This window comes from Schistocerca gregaria, chromosome 2 (assembly GCF_023897955.1).
Source record: "Schistocerca gregaria isolate iqSchGreg1 chromosome 2, iqSchGreg1.2, whole genome shotgun sequence".
Lineage (NCBI taxonomy): Eukaryota > Metazoa > Arthropoda > Insecta > Orthoptera > Acrididae > Schistocerca > Schistocerca gregaria.
The window spans coordinates 582,294,989-582,313,243 of NC_064921.1; the positions used below are offsets into that span (position 1 = coordinate 582,294,989).

Genomic DNA, 18,255 nt, shown 5'->3' on the forward strand with positions numbered 1-18,255 from the left:
ACTATCTTATGCTCATTACACTCACATTAGCACATTGTATTTTAGAGTGTTGGACTTTATCTTCCCACACAATGTGTGGCATGCCTTAAAGCAGTGTACTGACCCCATACACAATATGTGTATGGCACAAAATTATGTCCATTTGTCCAAGTCATATCGTCACACGTGTTGTGCTCCTCGGCCATCCTGTGGCAACAGGTTGTGATAGAAACATGGGTAAAGGAGAAGGGATTCACTGATAGACACATATGGATATGGGCAGTCAGAAAAGGAAGAAAGGAAAGAGAAGAATTGATTTGTTAAGGTCGAAGAAAGAAACAAAGAAAGAATATAGCCCTGAAAGGCAGAACCCCTTTCCACACCCCACCCCAAGGAATTTCCACTTTTGCTAAAGAATGTATCTCTTTCTGTAAGAAACATACTACCTGTTGTTAAGACTTTCAAAATTATGGTACTTACAGTTATCCACATAGCAACTTTTAATGCTTTCTTGCTATCATAAACAAGGATACAGTTCAGTTATTTAATAAGGTAGAATAGTAAGAGGTACATGATATAGAATAATGTAGGGGTAAGGAATGCTTTTAGAGAAATTAAATAAGAAATACAAAAGCCATTAACTCTGATTTCCAACGGGTGTTATTCTGATAAATTTGTGAAGTGTGCAAATTCTCCTGGTGGTTCACATTTATTAATCACATCAACATTGTTTAGTTCCTTTTCCTGGCCTGTATCTGGATCTACATTACTGCTGCCTCTTCTTCCTCTGAAGAGGGGTATCTCAACAATTTTAATAATGGTTCTCCTATAAATTTCTTATTCATTATCTCTATCGGTGATAACTCAGTGCAGATACGGGTTAACTCAGTCAATGTGACATGGAATTCTGGTATCGTCTGTGCCCATGTGGTATGTTTGTGGGATCAGTATGTTGTACATAATCAGCCAAACTCTTTCATTACTGTCTCTCACGCATTAGAGTGCAAGTGATATTTTGATATGGTTACGTTATACTGTATTTACTCGAATGTAAGCAGCACTTTTTTTCCGGTTTTTGAAATCCAAAAAACCGCCTGCAGCTTAGAATCGAGTGCAAAGTAAGTGGAAGTTCTGAAAAATGTTGGTAGGTGCCGCCACAACTAACTTCTGCCGTCGAATATATGTAGCGCTACACAGGCATGCTTTGCAGGCACAAAAATAAATACTGGCACCAAAACCTCTGCGACAGTAAATAAATTTTTAAAAAAGGTGGAAGACGAGCTTTTTTCTCCGCCCCTTGTTTTGACCACTGCCTTTTCATACATTATCCAACGAAGAAAATACAAATTCCATATTGTACATCTTCGAATGTGGCAGCATTTCAATGTACTACGAAAATCTGACTGGCAAGACTGTTTGGGATGTTTGTCAATATGACCAACTCTACGTCCTTTTATGAATTGTGAATCACATGCAGTATTCTCTTCACCATAAGAATAATACGAATATAAACTTTTACCATGTATTCTTTCGTGTTTGCTGCGATCTCAATTAAATCCTGTCTGCCTAATAAACTTCAAAACTGGAGTGAGCCAACAGTAAACGCGGAAGAATATACATATCATGTCATGTTTATATTCGTATTATTCTTATGCCTATTAGTGAAGCACGGCAATAGACTAGATTTTTAAATCTAAGATGACTCTAATTTCTGTGCAGAATGTAATGTACTAAAGAGGTGTCTGCAAAGATATTCACATGGAGAAAAATTTTCGCTAAACTCTCGTTCAGAACATCATCTACCACACGCAGTCTATTATTTGGTTCTTGTTGATCATTATCAAAGAAAGCAGTAGTGTAAGTATCAACAAATAGCAGTCTATTGCCATTGTTTCGCTAATGAGACGATTCCTCTCTTTTTTTTAATTGTAAGCGGCGGCAGCGTGCAGAAAAGCAAGCCATGCCGCGAGCGGTGACAGGCCGTAAACACTCATTATCAGAATGCGACAAACAATGCATGACGCAGTATAGTAATGAATTTCCAGCTTAGAGTGACATAAACACCTATAACAAAGAGAATGGTACTTACCAGATCAAAGAAAAATAAACAATCTATTCAAACCAGACGAAGCACGTAACAAAGGAAGGGTACCCGTATAAATAAGGACGGACGCATAGCAATGGCTACCTGGTAAACCTTAACTGCTAAGCTTACGACTCGAACCAAACTACTGTAGCTGTATCGTCATTCATTCGACCTAAATTGTGTCTCATATTACAATGGACCAACTCTGTTTCGATTTGGAGGTGCTGCCTAAAACTTTTCTCTGTCCTTGAATTTAGAGTCCCAAATTTCAGGTGCAGCATAGATTCAGGAAATTTTGTTTTCCTTCATTTCGAGTCTCATTTTCCAGGTGCGGCTTAGATTCGAGTGCGGCTTAGATTCGAGTAAATACGATATACTCCTTTCCTTGCCAAAAACTTTAAAATTGTAGCTGGTAAGCTGTGGTCCATCTGTGATTGTATTAGCTTGCTCGATTGGATTAAGCATTACATATTTCAACCCGTACACTATCAGCACAAAAATATAAGTCACATACCCTCTACCCGTAGGTAGTTGGCCAACAATCTGCGTCCCGTAAGATCCTGTAATGTTTTAGATACCATGGGATACGGCATGTATTTTATACCACTATTATATTCGTTGACCTTTTGACATATAATAAAACTCTGCAATAGTTTAATTACTTTTTGACTACAATTTTAAAATAATAAAATTTATTCACATGTTGTGTGCATTTACATGTTCCAAAATGTCCATAATGTTAGTATATGATTCATATTAATTCATCCTCAGCATACTGAGACATGCGTAAGATCCAACATGGAGCACGTAAATTTCCAAAATAAAATATCTTTTTTTTCCAATGAAAATTGGTCTGATGGCACCAGGGAACCATTTTTACACTTTTGATATTTCTCACTGAGTCCGCAGCTTGTGGTCTTGCAGTAGCGTTCTCGCTTCTCGTGCATGGGGTCCTATGTTCAATTCCCGACGGGGTCAGGGAGTTTTCCCGCCTCGTGATGACTGGGTATTGTTGTGTCATCATCATCATCATCATCATCGTTCATCCCAATTATGGTCCGAGGAAGGCAATGGCAAACTACCTCCACTAGGACATTGCCTAGTACAGCAGTGCAGGTCTCCCGCATCATCCCCTATGCTCCTCGGAGTATGGGACCTCATCGTCATTTCTCACTGAAGTAGTCATCATTTAATTCTTGCATGATCTTCAGAGCTAAATTGCATACCTCATTATTGGCAAAGCTAATACCTAAGAAATTAATTTCAAATATCATCCCAGGGCCCGTTGTACATTTCATATTGTTCTTACCTAATGGTAGTCTACATAATACATCGGAAACTTGGTTCTCCGATCCTTTTATATAGTTTATCTCTAGTGGCAATTGCTTTATAAAGACAGCCCACCTCATCATGTGATAATATAGTAGTATGCTCTCCACGAGAAAGGCTAATGCTTGATGATCAGCATGTTTAACTACTTTCAAGCCTCAAATCAAAGCCTGAAATTTATTTATGCTCCAAATGATAGAAAGCAGTTTCTTCTCTGTAGCTGTGTAATTCATCCCTTGTTTACTTAAACTATTACTTGTGAAAGCAATTGTTCTGTGCTCCCCTATTACCAAGTCCCTTTTTCCTTGGGATAATTCCATGACTATACCATATTCTCAGGCAGCTGTCTCGAATTTGAAAGGTTCATATATCACAGGATGCTTCAAAATAGGTGTTTCACTAGTGTCTGCTTGATATTACCAAATGCTTCTGCTGTACCGTCATTCCATATCCATTTCACTTTCTGTTTCAACAAACTTATTAAGTGGGGGACATTCATAATTTGTCCATGTCTATAGTGATGATAAAACCCTTCTAATCCTAGGAATGAATGTAATTGCCTAGCATTCCGTGGTTCTGGACAATCTATCGAAGTCTGGCTTTATACCATTTAACCCCCTCTCCCCCCAAATGTCCCAAAAACTTAAGTTTTTCCCAAGCTTGATTGTAATACCTTTTTCATAAAACTTTCGTATGGTTTTAGTTAATAGTGTACAATATTCTTACCATGTTTTTGACACCAACAGAGTATCATTGACTTCTGTGAGTAGCTCTTGTTGTAATCCTAATCCTAACACTTGATATCCCCCCCCCCCCCCTCCATGAACCATGAACCTTGCCGTTGGTGGGGAGGCTTGCGTGCCTCAGTGACACAGATGGCCGTACCGTAGGTGCAACCACAACGGAGGGGTATCTGTTGAGGGGCCAGACAAACGTGTGGTTCCTGAAGAGGGGCAGCAGCCTTTTCAGTAGTTGCAAGGGCAACAGTCTGGATGATTGACTGAGCTGGCCTTGTAACACTAACCGAAACGGCCTTGCTGTTATGGTACTGCGAACGGCTGAAAGCAAGGGGAAACTACAGCCGTAATTTTTCCCGAGGGCATGCAGCTTTACTGTATGGTTAAATGATGATGGCGTCCTCTTGGGTAAAATATTCCGGAAGTAAAATAGTCCCTCATTCAGATCTCCGGGCGGGGACTACTCGAGGATGTTGTTATCAGGAGAAGGAAAACTGGCGTTCTACGGATCGGAGCGTGGAATGTCAGTTCCCTTAATCGAGCAGGTAGGTTAGAAAGTTTAAAAAAGGAAATGGATAGGTTAAAGTTAGATATAGTGGGAATTAGTGAAGTTTGGTGGCAGGAGGAACAAGACTTTTGGTTAGGTGAATACAGGGTTATAAATACAAAATCAAATGGAGGTAATGCAGGAGTAGGTTTAATAATGACTAAAAAAAAATAGGCGCGCGGGTAAGCTACTACAAACAGCATAGTGAATGCATTATTGTGGCCAAGATAGACACGAAGCCCACGCCTACTACAGTAGTACAAGTTTATGTGCCAACTAGCTCTGCAGATGATGAAGAAATTGATGAAATGTATGATGAGATAAAATAAATTATTCAGAACGTGAAGGGAGACGAAAATTTAATAGTCATGGGTGACTGGAATTAGTGTGTAGGAAAAGGAACAGAAGGAAACTTAGTAGGTGAATATGGATTGGGAGTAAGAAATGAAAGAGGAAGCCGTCTGGTAGAATTTTTCATAGAGCATAACTTAATCATAGCTAACACTTGGTTCAAGAATCTTAAAAGAAGGTTGTATACATGGAAGAATCCTGGAGATACTAAAAGGTATCAGATAGATTCCATAATGGTAAGACAGAGGTTTAGGAACCAGGTTTTAAATTGTAAGACATTTCCAGGGTAGGATGTGGACTCTGACCACAATCTATTGGTTATGAACTGCACATTAAAGCTGAAGAAACTGCAAAAAGGTGGGAATTTAAGGAGATGGGACCTGGATAAACTGAAAGAACCAGAGGTTGTACAGAGTTTCAGGGAGAGCATAAGGGAACAATTGACAGCAGTGGGGGGAAAAAGTACACTAGAAGAAGAATGGGTAGCTCTGAGGGATGAAGTAGTGAAGGCAGCAGAGGATCAAGTAGGTAAAGAGACAAGGGCTAGTAGAAATCCTTGGATAACAGAAAAAATATTGAATTGAATTGATGAAAGGATAAAATATAAAAATGCAGTAAATGAAGCAGGCAAAAAGGAATACAAATGTCTCAAAAATGAGATCGACAGGAAGTGCAAAATGGCTAAGCAGGGATGGCTAGAGGACAAATGTAAGGATTTAGAGGCTTATCTCACTACGGGTAAGATAGATACTACCTACAGGAAAATTAAAGATACCTTTGGAGAAAAGAGAACCACTTGCATGAATATCAAGAGCTCAGATGGAAACCCAGTTCTAACCAAAGATGGGAAAGCAGAAGGATGGAAGGAGTATATAGATGGTCTATACAAGGGTGATGTACTTGAGGACAATATTATGGAAATGGAATAAGAATGTAAATGAAGAGGAAATGGGAGATACGATACTGTGTGAAGAGTTTGACAGAGCACTGAAAGACCCGAGTCGAAACAATGCCCGGGAATAGACAACATTCCATTGGAATACTGACAGCCTTGGGAGAGCCAGTCCTGACAAAACTCTTCCATCTGGTGAGCAAGATGTATGAGACAGGCGAAATAACCTCAGACTTCAAGAAGAATATAATAATTCCAATCCCAAAGAAAGCAGGTGTTGACAGATGTGAAAATTACCAAACTATCAGTTTAATAAGTCACAGCTGCAAAATACTAATGCAGATTCTTTATAGACGAATGGAAAAACTGGTAGAAGCCGACATCGGGGAAGATCAGTTTGGATTCCGTAGAAATATTGGAACACGTGAGGCAATACTGACCTTACGACTTATCTTAGAAGAAAGATTAAGGAAAGGCAAACCTACGTTTATAGTATTTTAGACTTAGAGAAAGCTTTTGATAATGTTGACTGAAATACTCTCTTTGAAATTCTAAAGGTGGCAGGGGTAAAATACAGGGAGCGAAGGGCTATTTACAATTTGTACAGAAACCAGATGGCGGTTATAAGAGTCGAGGGGCATGAAAGGGAAGCAGTGGTTGGGAAGGGAGTGAGACAGGGTTGTAGCCTCTCCCCGATGCTATTCAATCTGTATATTGAGCAAGCAGTAAAGGAAACAAAAGAAAAATTTGGAGTAGGTATTAAAATCCAGGGAGAAGAAATAAAAACTTTGAGGTTCGCCGATGACATTGTAATTGTGTCAGAGACAGCAAAGTACTTGGAAGAGCAGTTGAACGGAATGGATAGTGTCTTGAAAGGAAGATATAAGATGAACATCAATAAAAGCAAAACGACTATAATGGAATGTAGGTGAATTAAGTTGGGTGATGCTGAGGGAGTTGGATTAGGAAATGAGACATTTAAAGTAGTAAAGGAGTTTTGCTATTTGGGGATCAAAATAACTGATGATGGTCGAATTAGAGATGATATAATCTGTAGATTGGCGATGGTAAGGAAAGCGTTTCTGAAGAAGAGAAATTTGTTAACATCGAGTATAGATTTAAGTGTCAGGAAGACATTTCTGAAAGTATTTGTATGGAGTGTAGCCATGTATGGAAGTGAAACATGGACGATAAATAGTTTGGACAGGAAGAGAATAGGAACTTTAGAAATATGGTGCTACAGAAGAATTCTGAAGATTAGATGGGTAGATCACATTACTAATGTGGAGGTATTGAATAGAATTGGGGAGAAAAGGAGTTTGTGGCACAACTTGACGAGAAGAAGAGACCGGTTGGTAGGACATGTTCTGAGGCATCAAGGGATCACAAATTTAGCACTGGAGGGCAGCGTGGAGGGTAAAAATCGTAGAGGGAGACCAAGAGATGAATACACTAAGCAGATTCAGAAGGATGTAGGTTGCAGTAGTTACTGGGAGATGAAGAAACTTGCATAGGATAGGGTAGCATGGAGAGCTGCATCAAACCAGTCTCAAGACTAAAGACAACAATAACAACACTTGATCCAGAGCGTGAATAAAGACTGGCACAGAGATATTCAAATCAAAAGATAAGATGCGAAATTGGTAAGATTTTCAATCAAATGAGAAAGCTGTTTTTTGTGGAACTTCTTTACAGCCGGTAAATCCATTGAGCTACAATACTGGGTCTGCTCTAATTTGGCTAACGGTTCACTAACAGTTGCCTCCTGTGGCTTTTTAACCACTTTTAATGGGTTGTACATGCCAGTAGTCCGTTCAGCTGCCGGATTACCAACCATTTTGTTAATTTCATCCTGTACTACAAATCTTAAAGGCACAGGATAAGGTTTGCAAAAGAATGGGTTGTTAGTTTTGATATCAAAGGGATAAATGTAATCTCCTAAAACTTCTGACTTATTGGAGAACACAGATTTGTAATTTGATAGAGTATGATACACTGCCACTTTCTGATCATCCATTAACATCTTAGATTTGTAAGCTTCTTACCAAGCGGGAAAGTGCCGGCAGACAGGCACATGAACAAAACACACAAACACACACACAGAATTACTAGCTTTTCGCAACCGATGTTTGCTTCTTCAGGAAGTAGAGGGAAAGACGAAAGGATGTGGGTTTATATTTTTCCCATGTGGAAGTTTCTTTCTATTTTATATATATATATATATATATATATATATATATATATATATATATATATATATATATATATATATATATATATATATATATATATATATATATATATATAATCATCAATCAGGTTTTTTGCCAGTGTATTTGATTCTTCCTCGCTTAGTTTTGCTTTTGTGACTAACATCTGTATGACCGTATTACATGTGACAACTTCATGACTTATTTTGGAGAAGTCTAATATACACGTAGCACCAACTTCATATGACAGACTAGCTGTATGAAAATCTAGAATCCCTTTGTGTTTTAGCAGCCAGTCTATTCCCAACAGTATACACCTAAATTAATATTTGAGACATCCAAGAAAGACTTAATACATTAAAACCATACCAATTTTATGACTCTCATCTGAGACTTGATTGATTTTATTTTTTATTCTGGTAATACCTACAGTAGTACACACTACAGTAACTGGTAGTGTAGGATCTAATTGTTTCTGTTTTATATTGTGTAATAATTCTTCTGATATCAGTGATACTTCAGTACCTGAATCAATGGATATATCTGCCTTCTTCTAGCACCATAGGTTTTGCTAGAATACTCATGGTTTCCCCTTCCTCCTCCTCTAGTAACCATTCGTTATTGGAATTTTGTTTTGCACTGCCCACTAAGTTTTGTATTTTAGGGCCAACTATTGATTGGTCATATTCTGGACTTTGGCCCTCAACCCAGGAATTTTGTGTTTTTCGTTATAATTACAAGATAACTGCCTATTATTACATCTTTATTAACTCTGACATATGACCAGCATTATTATCCACATTATTATTAGGAGTGGGTAGTAATACCTCTGACTGTATATTATTATTGATAGTTGTGCTCGGATTATTACATCTGTCATTGATGCAACAGTCATTTCTCTGAACTTTGCAAATGAATTTGAAAACCATCTGTCATCTTTGTCGCCCTTGTATTAATTAGAATTATGAACATTTTCATTATGTTCCTTGTTGAGGGTATCTAATCCCTGAGTAAATCATCCACAGTTGTCCAGCCTCTATCCCAAATTTTTTTACGCATGTAATGTGGCTGTTGACTTATTAACACCCTTACCAAGTGTGGTTCCTCTAATGGGTTATCTAAATATTTCAGTCTCATCAGATACCGCTCCAGGTACCTTTTATAGCTACTCCAAGAACTATTTTAATGCTTTGGGTCAACTAAATCCAGTAGTAACATGCCTTGTTTGCTGGGAGACCAATATTTCCTCTTAAGGATTTCCTGAAAATCCTCCCACGACTTGAAATCTTCAGAGTGGGCATTTGCCAATTATGCTGAATCACCAACTAAATAACAAGTGTAAAATCTGTCTTTCTGGAGTCCTCCCATATTTTTGATGATGATCTAGAAAACATCCATAAAAATGTACTGGATCCACGTCCCCATCTGGTGTGAACTTTTTAAACTGTTTGGAAAACTTTATTCTGTTTCCCATTTGAATACCCTCAAAAAACTCTCAAGATACACCAACATTATCATTAGTCTCATTAGTTCTAAATTCCGATTTTACAATTTCTAAGGTGTCCCACAATTTCTGCATTTCCTTTCTGTGATCTACAGCACGTCCCAAATAAATGGTTTTAGTACTAATAGATTCAACTGTATCAAGTACTTCTTGTTTTACAAGCTTCTGTAATGTGTCTTTCGAACCAGTCGATATTGCTTGGGTACTCAGAATTTCATTTAAAAATTTTCCCTGCTCTAACAATTTGACCTGCTCCTGTGAACCTGAGGTTTGGTTGTCCACAGTTTGTATTTTATTATGACTTCATTGTGTAATTCATTCCTCGCTAAATCACACTGTACATTAATGTCCATTTGTACTTTTTTGGACAGATAATTTAATTCTTTCTCCATAGCAGTAATTTTATTTTCATGTATGTTAACTATCAATATTGACTCTTTTTCAAATACTTCTGCTTGCAATTTAATTGCTTCCAACTTGGTAGTGGTAGCCTCTGACTTTTGGTTGATACTTTCTTCTAGCTTTTTAAAAGTAGCATCCTCTTGAGCCATGATTGTACCTTCCAATTTTGGATTAAGCTCTTCTTCTAATTTTCCATGAAGGTTATCTTCAAATTTCTTACTACTTTCATCTTGTGCTTTAATAGCTTCCTCTAGTTTTTTCGTCAATACTTAAATTCAATTCTTTTAATATCATTCCCATGTACTTTAAGGGCTGTATTTATATTAAAGTTTAATTTGGCTTGAAGGGCTCCCTTTAAATTTCTTAGCATTTCTTCTAATTTCTTGTTAAATGCTTTACTGTTTTCGCACATAGCATCACTGTTCTGTTACACAAATAACCTACCTGCTACCATCATTTTACTAGTCCACACAGACATACACTACTAATTCCAAACTCATTATTTAAAGTCGATGTTCACTGAGTTTCTTCACTCACAAATGTTGGTGACTAGTCCTGTAAGTTCCCGCATGCACAACAATAAAATAAAAAGTGCTAAACTGACAAAATCGCAGCTCACTCAATGTGTAGAATGTGAACTGTGAACACTGCTGTTTACTGCACAGGCAAAGCTGGTGCATCATGTTGAGCAACAGTGGCAGGCAGCTGCTGTTCTGGCGATGTGCTGCTGAAGTGATGTGTCATGAAAACTTATGCTCCTGTAATCGTCACATTAAGCTGACTGATGTCGTTTGGTCTGCCTGCTGCTATCCTGTCATTAATCTTCCTTGCCAAACCCTCCACAAACTCCTCCATTTCATAATTGATATGCAAATGTGTGGTTTTTGAATAATGTCCACAGTGCTTGTCTCAGTGTGGACAACCGTGATTGTGTGTCTTGTGGTTGTGAAAATTTCTTATTATCTTTTTTGTTATGTAGAATAATATTAACTTGTTTTTGTTAGATGGCTTTGTGGGGCACTACGCAATGTGTACTCACTTGTGAGTTCCAATGTTGATTCTTGAGTTGCCCCTGGCAACCACGTATTTCTTCGAAATATTTCCAAAAAATTTACCAAATGTCTCCCCTTCCGAACACCGTAGTTATGTGATTAAATGTATTCACTTCTGCACAGTTAGGACAGTAGTCCAAACCAATTAAGTAACCTGAGGGACAATGTGACATAGTTCAACAAGACTGCATCGCCACTCAGTTATTTGTGCTATTTCATTTTGTCTGTCTTGTTCATCTGTTGTATTTTATTAGATTTTCTCATCAGCCATGTATTATTTGCTCCTGAATTATTTCTTAGTTTGCATGTGAATATACCATGCTATGAGACTCTAATTAAAAAAAAAGAGTAATTTTTTTTATATTTTTTGCAGGAGAAGCTTAAGTCCTAATACTGTTCGAGCTAGTTCACTGGGCCCTGTGAAACGCAAATGTGAATTAGAGGATGAAAAGGTTGATCCCTATGTTCCTCCACCAGCCAAAAGGCCCAGTTACTATGGAACTGAGAGAGCTGGTCTTCTAATGACTCAGAATAACAGGTAATAATTCCAACAGTTAAGCATTGCTGGAGTGAAAACTTTTGGTTTTCTGTCACCTTTGTATTTCAGTGAATTTATTGATCAATTTTAATGCTAGACAAAGAATTTATAACATATACAGGTACTTGTTGTGTAATATGTATTTCTTTATTAATTGCTTCATTTTTTGTGACTGTTCATTATTACTGATTTCTGCCTAGAAGTTATTACAGCTGCGGTAATTATGCAGTAGTTCTGAAGAGTTTAAAAAAAGTATACAAATAGACTTTTTTACAATTTAAAAATAATTTAAAATATGAGTAAGTAAAATGAAACGATGGGAAGTCCAGGCTGTAATGACAACAATATTGTGAAAAGGATGAATCACTACTCACTGCATGGAGGAGGCATTGAGTCACAGACAAGTACAAAGAAAGGATTGCCAAATATTTAACATTTCAGACAAAAAGTCCTTTGGAAATGGAAAACATGCACATGCATCTCTACACACACACACACACACACACACACACACACACACACACACACACACACACACACACACACAGTCCAGAGTCTCCAGCAGTTGTTGCCCAACTCGTCTATTTCCAAAGGCCCAACTCGTCTATTTCCGAAGGAGGACTGTTTGTTTGAAACCTTGCATGTTTAATAGTATCAGTCTGTTCATTATATATGTCTGTGTCTCCTCTATGTGATGAGCAGCAGTCTGTCCTTTTCATAGTACTCTTGAGTAAATAAAATTTTATACGTATTTTGCTCCTCTTGATTGGTCTCCATCTGCAGAAGATAGTGTACAATTTGTGTGTTAGTTTTGATGCAAAAATTCTTCCTTACTCATTTTAGTCTTACCAAAGTTCTAGTATCATTAGTAAGTTCATGTTTATGAAAATACATATTTTGACATTAAATAATTTTTAAATGCTTTTGTTTCTAATTATGCTTTCAAGCATTTCATTTCTCACACATCAGCAAACTGTTATTCTAGGACAGTATGTGGTCTGCTTATTGTGACAGGAACTGATTGATTGACAGTAATAAATTTTAAATTAAATAATTATGAATTAGTGAAATGAACTTTAAAAATTAAGTGTGTTGTTTCTGAGGTGAGTATAGGTTGTGACAACACTACATCATTGCCAAATGTGAAATCCTTAGCTGCCACACCAGTTGTTGTCACTTGCTTTGGTAGGCTCTGATTTGGGATAGCTTATGTAATTTGAGTGGACATGTTCAAACAAATGACAGTAAACTTATGAGTTTGGGCTCAGGAAATGAAAAAGAAAGGTGGTAAATTTATACTGATGCAATATGTAGCCTATACACCAAATATATTGGCTTGTGGAGAATACATTTAATACTTGAGCAGTAAACTAGGTCATTCTCAGGAGAGTTTGGAACATTAAGACAACACATTGCAGAAAAAGATACTTCTCATATCAGAAATTTCATGAAATTGAAGATAAATGGTAACAATGCATTGCACATTCAAAGAATACAAGAATCTGAAAGCATAAGGTCTATGATAAAGATGCTGACTGACTACAAGTTTGAGTTCCCCATAACGCACACTTAACTGCAGGTGGATATTATACAAAAGTAAGATATAAAACAAATCTCATGCAGTTATCATCTGTAGGTGTATTATTCCTTTAATTCTTTGGATTAAAGTTTCCTATTGCCTGCCATTACACTTGTTTTCCTTCCTACCCTCACAGGTAGGATAGAGGTATCACACATACTTATGTGTAACACCTGGTATAATGGTTGTGAAACAAGGTTTTCTAAGTTTTTGCAATAATTGCTGATCAATACCAGTGCTGTTTCTGCTACTCTTGTCCCAGTAGTAAAAGTCGTTCATATTCCACTTCCTGTTCAACTTAAATGTTTACTTACTTCTTTCATTAATTTCTTTAGTTAGGCAGTCCCCAGTACCATCTTATATTGTAACCAAATTAAGTGCTCTTATCATAACACTTTTAGCTTGTTTGTTGTTGACAATAATTATATTAGATGATTGTGTAACTTTAGTGCATGGCAATGAGTACAACAATCTTAATAACCCTAGCATATAATTTTAGTGGGGCATTTTTCTCAAGTAAACTTTATTTTGCAGAATGGATGCTTCCTCAAGTCCATTACCAGGTTCCTTGAGTTCAGTGGGCACTCCAGAATCATTATCTAGTGCTGACTCTCCTGGCTTCTCATTCCGGCCTGTTGACAGCCCATCACCAGGACGTCCTGCAGCCTCCATTAATGATGAACCAATGCAAGAGGAGAGAACACCTGACCCAAGCAAAAGTGACCAGATCATGACTCAAGTTGGGGAAAAGAACCCTAGCTAATCCAAACTTGCCTTAAACTGCATTTCTTTTCCCATTTTCTAGTCTGCACAGCTTCCCAGCACTTCAGTTCATTGAAAGCTTTTTGTCTGTCACTTGAACTGTGCCAGACGAATATGCTGAAGACACAAAAACCAGTTCATTGGGGTTTCGTGTTTCACTATTGGAATTAAAAGTTCTGTAGTGCATTTTTTGACTGAAAGATTTTTCTATGTATCTTGCCAATGAGAGGGGTATCTGCTATACCAGGAAAGCTTCAGAGATCAATTTTTGTTGTTTTCTGTGGAAACAGATAAAAAACTGTAGCTTTCCTGGTAGCAGTTGCTGTATTATTTGTAATAATCCTCTTCGTAAAGTGGAAATACCTCATTTCTCCTATGTATTAAAATATTTCGTAAGACTTGTGTTTTTAAGTATCTTTAAATATGTAATTAGTATTTATCATTGTGTAGTTCAGTGTACTCTTTAATGTAAGTCCTTTTCAGTGACGCTTTTTATGCTGGCGTTATAGTCAGTTTTGATGCATTGAGTTTAGATTTAATGTCTGTCTGTGAAAGTTTGTACACAAACTTTTTTTATGTAGCAGTAAAAAAAATTTCTGCACATTAACAACTGCTGATCCATTCTTTTTTGCCCCCTTACAAGGACCTGTGTGCAGTTTCAAAGATGTCAAGAAGTGTTAAAACAGTTTTTCATTGTTTTGAAAACCAGGCAACTGTATTTAAAAATATATATTTATAAAAATTTTATGTTAGCTATTATGTTTGATCCGGTAAAATCGGTTATACCAAACGTAAGTTGGCCACTTGTGATGCAGCATACAACATTTAATACATCACACTCTTCTCATACACTTAACTATTTCTGTTTCATTTATTCTTTTAAAGGCTTTTTCCTATTCTGTACATCCATGTTGCTTGAGATCTGTATATTTGCAGTTGTGAACATGATGACTGAACCTGAATCTAGGAAATTGACTTGTACCCCATTTAAGTATGCTGTCTAAATGTAACAAGCAAGACTCTCTCTCTCTCTCTCTCTCTCTCTCTCTCTCTCTCTCTCTCTCTCTCTCTCTCTCTATGTATGCATGTATGTATTTAGTAAATACTTACTGCATGTAAGTACTTATTAAATACTGCCCATCAACTGTATTCATCCTTCCATTGGTTTCTGCAGTTCATAAACACAGATAACTCAAGGCTTCCAGTCTCTGTTTAGCAAACTTAATTTTGTTACACTGTGTGCAAATACTTCCAAAAAATCTTAATTGTGTGTGTGAACATAATATTTTAATCTATCTAATATACAGTTCTCAGAGTTCTTAATTTTTTGACACACAGTTACCAAAGTCGCAAAAGGAAAATTATGAAATGCTTGTTAAATTAGTCTACTATGCGACATTCTATGGGATATCTTGTGAGTTCTGAATCTGCAATGTCATGTGAATATCACCAGGTGCAAGACCATCCATTTATTTTTGTGTCTTTTGGAATTAAAAAAGTTTGTTTATGTGTACTGTGTTTGGTTATATTGAAACTGAAATTTTATTTATGGGCTGGAAAGGATTATGTAACACTGGTAGGCACCAGTACACATGAAAAAAATTTGTTTGGCTCCGTTAAATACATGTAATTTATTTTCTACAAATCCGCTTTTCATTCATCTGTATGGCCTAGTAGAACTAAACTGACATGGTAACGTTTGTCTACTTTCAGTTCTGTTTGTTCTTATATTGTGAGAATGCAGTATGTCCTGTTTTAGCAATATCACAAAAAGATGAAACAAATATATGTTAGTATGCCAGAGAATAAAAGTACCCAACACATTGTTCTTGGTTGATATTTGGAACCAATACTTATTGACTGTATTTTGCTGCAGTACTAGAATGATTAACAAGTCAGAAATAGAGAATTTAGCATGTTAAAGTGTTAGACTGCAACATGTTATTTTACATCCTGAGATGTAAAAAAAAATCTCGAATCTTATGTGCCATGTTCAGCATTTATTGTGCCATATATTCTGTAGTGCCCAAACATTGTAAATATGGCAGTGTCATATATAAATATGTAAATTACAGTGTAGAATAGTTGCATAATATACAGAACTTTTAAGGAGAAAATAACTTCGCTTCTTATATTGTGATTTATCTTTCAGTAAAAGTATGTTTTAGACCATTTATACTGTGTGTGTGTGTGTGTGTGTGTGTGTGTGTGTGTGTGTGTGTGTGTGTTAGAAAACTGCTGGAATGTAGTTTTATCTGGAAATTTTTGGTGCCACAAAATAAGTTTTCAGCTTTGCAATCGTCATGAGTGTCTACATCTCTAGTATAAATTATGGAAGAAATTTTCCAACTGTCTCCCCTGACTTCAATTTTCCAATTATGTTAATCAATCTGGCCCAGAACTGCATCAAAATAATATTAGACATTGAAAAGTGTGGCACTTAAAAAGTAAAAATTAATTGTGCTACATATTGAGATTGTTAGAAAATATTTAATAAGTATTTAAATAATAAAATTTAGAGAACCGGCATTTGAAGCTGACGGCTGAACGATTCTACTGCTGCCTCTCCCCCTCCCCTCCCACCTTCCCTCTCCCTTCCTTCTTTTCCCCCTCATTCCCCTTCCCCTTTTTCCATCACCCCTCCCTTCCCACTTACCCCGTCACTCATTCATCTTTGCACCCCCCTAAGCCCCACAAATACATGCGTGCTTAATGGGGACAGGGTGATAAGTTTTGTGTAAGGTAATGTTGCTTCATCCAGCACTATTATAATAGAGCTTTTCCTCAAAGATAACTTCTTTACGTGTATGTCAGAAAGGCCCCTAGTCTGTCCACTATAAAAGTTCTTAGCAGAACAGTCGTGACATCTTCTAGCTGATCCCTGGTGGTAAAATTCACCTACATGGTAGAGCTGTACAGTAATAACTGTGCGGCATGGCACTGAACCCAAGTTGTAAAATGTGCTAAGTACTCAGTTGACAGTTGTCACAACTATCTGCAGTGCTACTGCACTTGCCAGAACAGCAGAGCTCATTCATAAGTGTGAGGGGTTTATTCATTCACATTGTATGCCCAATAAATCAAATAGTGAAGGGGAGCTTTCAGGGATATGAAAAGTTATCCATTGATAGGCAGAAGCAGCTGCTTTCTGTAAAATGTACTAACAACAAATTGACTAGTGCTGATAATTAACGGACATTAACTCTGGATTACTATAATTAGGTAAGGTGTGGAAAGTTCTGGTTGAAGGTAAATAATTCAGAAGTAATGGTGATAGCTCGAACAGTAGAGATGTTGACCTGTTGACAGGCATACAAACAAAAATTAAAATTCTTCTAGCTTTTGGATGAATACTTTCTTTGAGCTAGAGTACACCTACATACACATATGCCTCCACACCTGTACAGCTACATTGTGTCTGCTGAATATACAGTGCTGGGGCTGCAGTCCGAAAGATAGGCTGGGGTGAGGAGCAAAAAGAGGCAGAAGTGGAAAGAAGGGTCGGGGAAGGGTGGCTGATGGCTTGACGGGCAGTGGGAGGCATCAGGTGTACAAGATAGGAACTTGTAAGGGTGAGGCTTCAGATGCATGGGGCAGAAATGTTACACACGGGCACCAGACTCAATGAGTTCATGCAGCATAGGCTGATGATGACGACGGCAACAACACTGTGGGAGGAGTGGATTGAGAAGGAGTGACAGAACAAAAGAAAGGGGGGGGGGAGGCTTGGGAAGAAGGTGTGGGTGCAAGGCATTAGTAGAGATTGAGGGCAGGACTACTACGGAAACGAAGGATGTGTTGCACGGGTATTTCCTATCTAAACCATCCATTCAAAAAGGCCAGACTGATTTTATTCTTGGCATATTAGTAACTATGGTGACAGCTGGAACAAACAGCTTTAAACAACAGGTGCACATTCAGCAAATCAGTTGTGAGCAGCCAGTGTTAAGCCTTGGATGTATAGTCCTGGTGTGTCTACATTATCACAAATTGTAATGGGACATCATCTCTAAGTCAGATGTTAAAGACATTCTCTGGAATGCTTTGAAGAAGGGAAAATTGTGCAGAGTTTGTTCTGCACACCTTGACTCCAGAACAAAAGTGATGATGCATGAACATTGGCTGTGAATTGATTGAAGTGCTAAATATGAGCAATTCTTTTGGGGGAAAAAAACTTCATGGATGATGAGACTTGGTGTTACAAATACAAACCTATGACAATATATGGAAATTCACATAAAGAGTCAGTGCTTTGACAACCTAACTGACATTCAAGACAATGTGACA

General features: G+C 37.4%; 1 protein-coding gene across 2 annotated transcripts in view; it reads left to right on the top strand.

Annotated features, from left to right (window-relative positions):
• Nucleotides 1-16,082, top strand: part of LOC126333482 (P2R1A-PPP2R2A-interacting phosphatase regulator 1) — a 58,733-nt gene extending 42,651 nt beyond the window's left edge. For both annotated transcript variants that reach the window (XM_049996738.1, XM_049996739.1), the window contains exons 5-6: nucleotides 11,463-11,627; nucleotides 13,741-16,082. In XM_049996738.1, the coding sequence (XP_049852695.1) occupies nucleotides 11,463-11,627; nucleotides 13,741-13,969 (394 nt within the window). In that variant the 3' untranslated portion in view covers nucleotides 13,970-16,082. The remainder of the gene's footprint in view (nucleotides 1-11,462; nucleotides 11,628-13,740) is intronic.
• Nucleotides 16,083-18,255: the final 2,173 nt, after the last annotated feature.